Source organism: Mandrillus leucophaeus, unplaced genomic scaffold (assembly GCF_000951045.1).
Source record: "Mandrillus leucophaeus isolate KB7577 unplaced genomic scaffold, Mleu.le_1.0 Scaffold764, whole genome shotgun sequence".
In the NCBI taxonomy this organism is placed as follows: domain Eukaryota; kingdom Metazoa; phylum Chordata; class Mammalia; order Primates; family Cercopithecidae; genus Mandrillus; species Mandrillus leucophaeus.
The window spans coordinates 926,937-930,132 of record NW_012108297.1 but is presented as its reverse complement, the minus strand read 5'-3'; the positions used below and the strand labels follow the sequence as shown (position 1 = coordinate 930,132).

The 3,196-nt window shown below is 41.0% G+C and overlaps 1 protein-coding gene across 1 annotated transcript in view; it reads left to right on the top strand.

Moving 5' to 3' along the window:
• The window catches only part of TMEM150C (transmembrane protein 150C), an 83,003-nt gene that overhangs the window by 66,740 nt on the left and 13,067 nt on the right, over positions 1–3,196 (top strand). The window contains exon 6 of the mRNA XM_011966567.1: positions 2,722–2,849. Within this exon, the coding sequence (XP_011821957.1) occupies positions 2,722–2,849 (128 nt within the window). The remainder of the gene's footprint in view (positions 1–2,721; positions 2,850–3,196) is intronic.

Sequence of the window (3,196 nt, the reverse complement as noted above, 5' to 3'; positions counted from 1 at the left end):
AGGCGCGGTGGCTCACACCTGTAATCCCAGCATTTTGGGAGGCCGAAGCAGGCGGATCCCAAGGTCAGTAGATAGAGACCATCCTGGCCAACATGGTGAAACCCCATCTCTACTAAAAATACAAAAACATTATCTGGGCATGGTGGCGTGCACCTGTAGTCCCAGCTGCTCAGGAGGCTGAGGCAGGAGAATCGCTTGAACCCAGGAGGAGAAGGTTGCAGTGAGCCAAGATTGCGCCACTGCACTCCAGCCTGGCGACAGAGAGAGACTTCGCCTATATTATAGGCTCATGCCTGTAATCCCAGCAACTTGGGAGGCCGAGGCGGTCAGATCACCTGAGGTCAGGAGTTCAAGACCAACCTGACCAATATGGTGAAACCCTGTCTCTACTAAAAATACAAAAATTAGCTGGGCGTGGTGGCATGGACCTGTAGTCCCAGCTACTTGGAAGGCTGAGGCAGGAGAATTGCTTGAACCCAGGAGGCAGAGGTTGCAGTGAGCTGAGATCATGCCACTGCATTCCAGCCTGGGTGACAGAGTGAGACTCTGTCTCAAAAAAAAGAAAACAAAAATTAAGTGTGCTGTCTTAGTGTCTTGTTATTATGTCCTAATAGCCATACACAACTCATTAGAAGGATATCCTATGGTGCCTGTGTTGAGCTCTCTAGGCTTAATCTAGTGACTTCTTTAGCTGATGACCACTTTGTGATGGAGTGCTGTGTGTTGAATTACTCCTCTCCCCTGCTTCCTCCTCCTATTCTTATCCTAAAATTAATAAGACATTGTGCCTATTTTTCATCCTCTGGGATAGTTATTGTCATTGTTAAAGACTTCAGATATAATTCCTACCTAGGTCCCTCAAACCAATAGTTTGAGAAACTGTTGTTAACCCAGGTATAGTGTATTAATTTTCTGATCAACAGTGAATACTAGTTGAAGCATATACTAAAATACATATCAGGGCTGAACAATTTGAGATTTTTATAAATCATGATTTATCTCTATTTTGTTTCTAAAATCAAAATATTAATCAAGTTTTATACCACTCTTTGATCAGAAGTACTTAGAACTAAAAGTCAACTTATCGAGCTTAAAGCCGTAGGGTTACACTGTGAAATTTAACATACTTGGGAAATACAAATTTATGGATAGATTTTCTTTATTAATGACTACTAATAATGGCCTGTAATCAAAGAAAAACCTTTAGCAAATAATTACCAACTTAATTACTGTATAAATAAGGTAATTCTTGAATTTCTAATTGTCTTTCCTGCTGAACCTTAATGTCAAAATACATTATCTTAGTAGTAAGTTTGTTTCCTTATATGTAGATATAATTTACATTAATTGAAGGTGATTTTTCATCATTTATTGACTAACCTCTGCCAACTCTTTGTATAAATATGAAAATATCTCTGCACTAGGCAAAAAAAAAGGATTAGATTAGGGCCTTGAGTATGGACTATCCCAAGGTTACTATTAGAAGTCAGATTTGAAATCTAAGTAACTTCCCTCATTCTCTCTTCAAATTCTCTGATACCAATTTGCTTCAAAAGATAGAGTGGACTTTTAAAATGAGTAATTAATATTATTTTCAGGAATTGAGTTTTCTTGATATACTAGGTACCATTTTCAGTACATACCAAATCTCCCAATCTGCTGTGTTCAAATACAGGTTTCATATGTGTGAATATTGTAACTTCTCTAATTTAGATTAACTGTCTTTGTTGTTTGACAGTGAACACCTCTAAGTAGAATCAAAGGGAAGTGAGAGTAAAACCAGTAATAAAGGAACTTGTACACTTTCCATTATCTTTCTTCCTCTCCCCAGGAATGGTTTATGGCACTAGCACCAGTAGTTTTGTCTAGATGTGGTAACCTTGTCTTCTTCCCATTATGTTCCTACCCTATCATTATTTTCCACACTGTTCTAAGCTAAAGAATGACTTAGTTGGCCGGGCGCGGTGGCTCAAGCCTGTAATCCCAGCACTTTGGGAGGCCGAGACAGGCGGATCATGAGGTCAGGAGATCGAGACCATCCTGGCTAACACGGTGAAACCCCGTCTCTACTAAAAAATGCAAAAAAACTAGCCGAGTGAGGTGGCGGGCGCCTGTAGTCCCAGCTACTCGGGAGGCTGAGGCAGGAGAATGGCATAAATCCGGAAGTGGAGCTTGCAGTGAGCTGAGATCCAGCCACTGCACTCCAGCCTGGGCGACAGAGTGAGACTCCGGTCTCAAAAAAAAAAAAGAATGACTGAGTCCGTCTGTCTTTATCCCATCTTATATGTTGTGTGCCAAGCCTCTGCAGTGCTCTCCTAAGCCAGTCTGTCCTGTGCTGACCTTGTTTTTGAAAACTCTGAGAACAACACCATTCATAGTCCTATCATCCTTGCCTCACCTAAGTAACATACAGCCCTGCTGCCTGGAGTCCTCTCTGCCTCTCTGCCTCTCTGCTTTCCCCAGATTGGGTGTAATAAAACATCTAAATAATCATAAGCATTGCATGGAAAGTTTCTCTGAAAAATTGTGGATCATTCCAGAGATGTAAAATGTACTGTGGTGAAAAGTTTAATTTTGCACATTGTGGCTTTAGAATTCTCCCTCTTACCTAAGAAAATAGTGCAGCAGCAAAATAATAATAATAATAATAATAGAATTCTGCCTCACAGTCTAGGTGTGTGATTTAATTTCTTTCATTTTAAGACTTTGCTTTATTCCTAGCCCTTGTGGTAGCTGTTCTGCGCTTCATACAACTGAAACCGAAGGTTTTAAACCCATGGTTGAATATTAGTGGATTGGTGGCGCTGTGTCTGGCTTCCTTCGGAATGACCTTACTTGGTAATTTTCAGGTACTTGATTTGGCCTTTTTCACCTCCCTCTGACACTGGTAAGACCTTCACTTGTGAGATTATCAAAGCTATTGAGGTATAATCACCATATGGCCCATATAATTCTGCACGAACCTGTTTTTTAAAAAATTAGGACTCTTTTCCATGGCGCCTCGGAGGCGTTCAGCTATTTCAAGATGAAGCTGAACATCTCCTTCCCAGCCATTGGCTGCCAGAAACTCATTAAAGTGGAAGATGAACGCAAACTTCGTACCTTCTTTTTTTTTTTTTTTTTTTTTTTGAGACGGAGTCTCGCTCTGTCGCCCAGACTGGAGTGCAGTGGCGAGATCTCGGCTCACTGCAAGCTC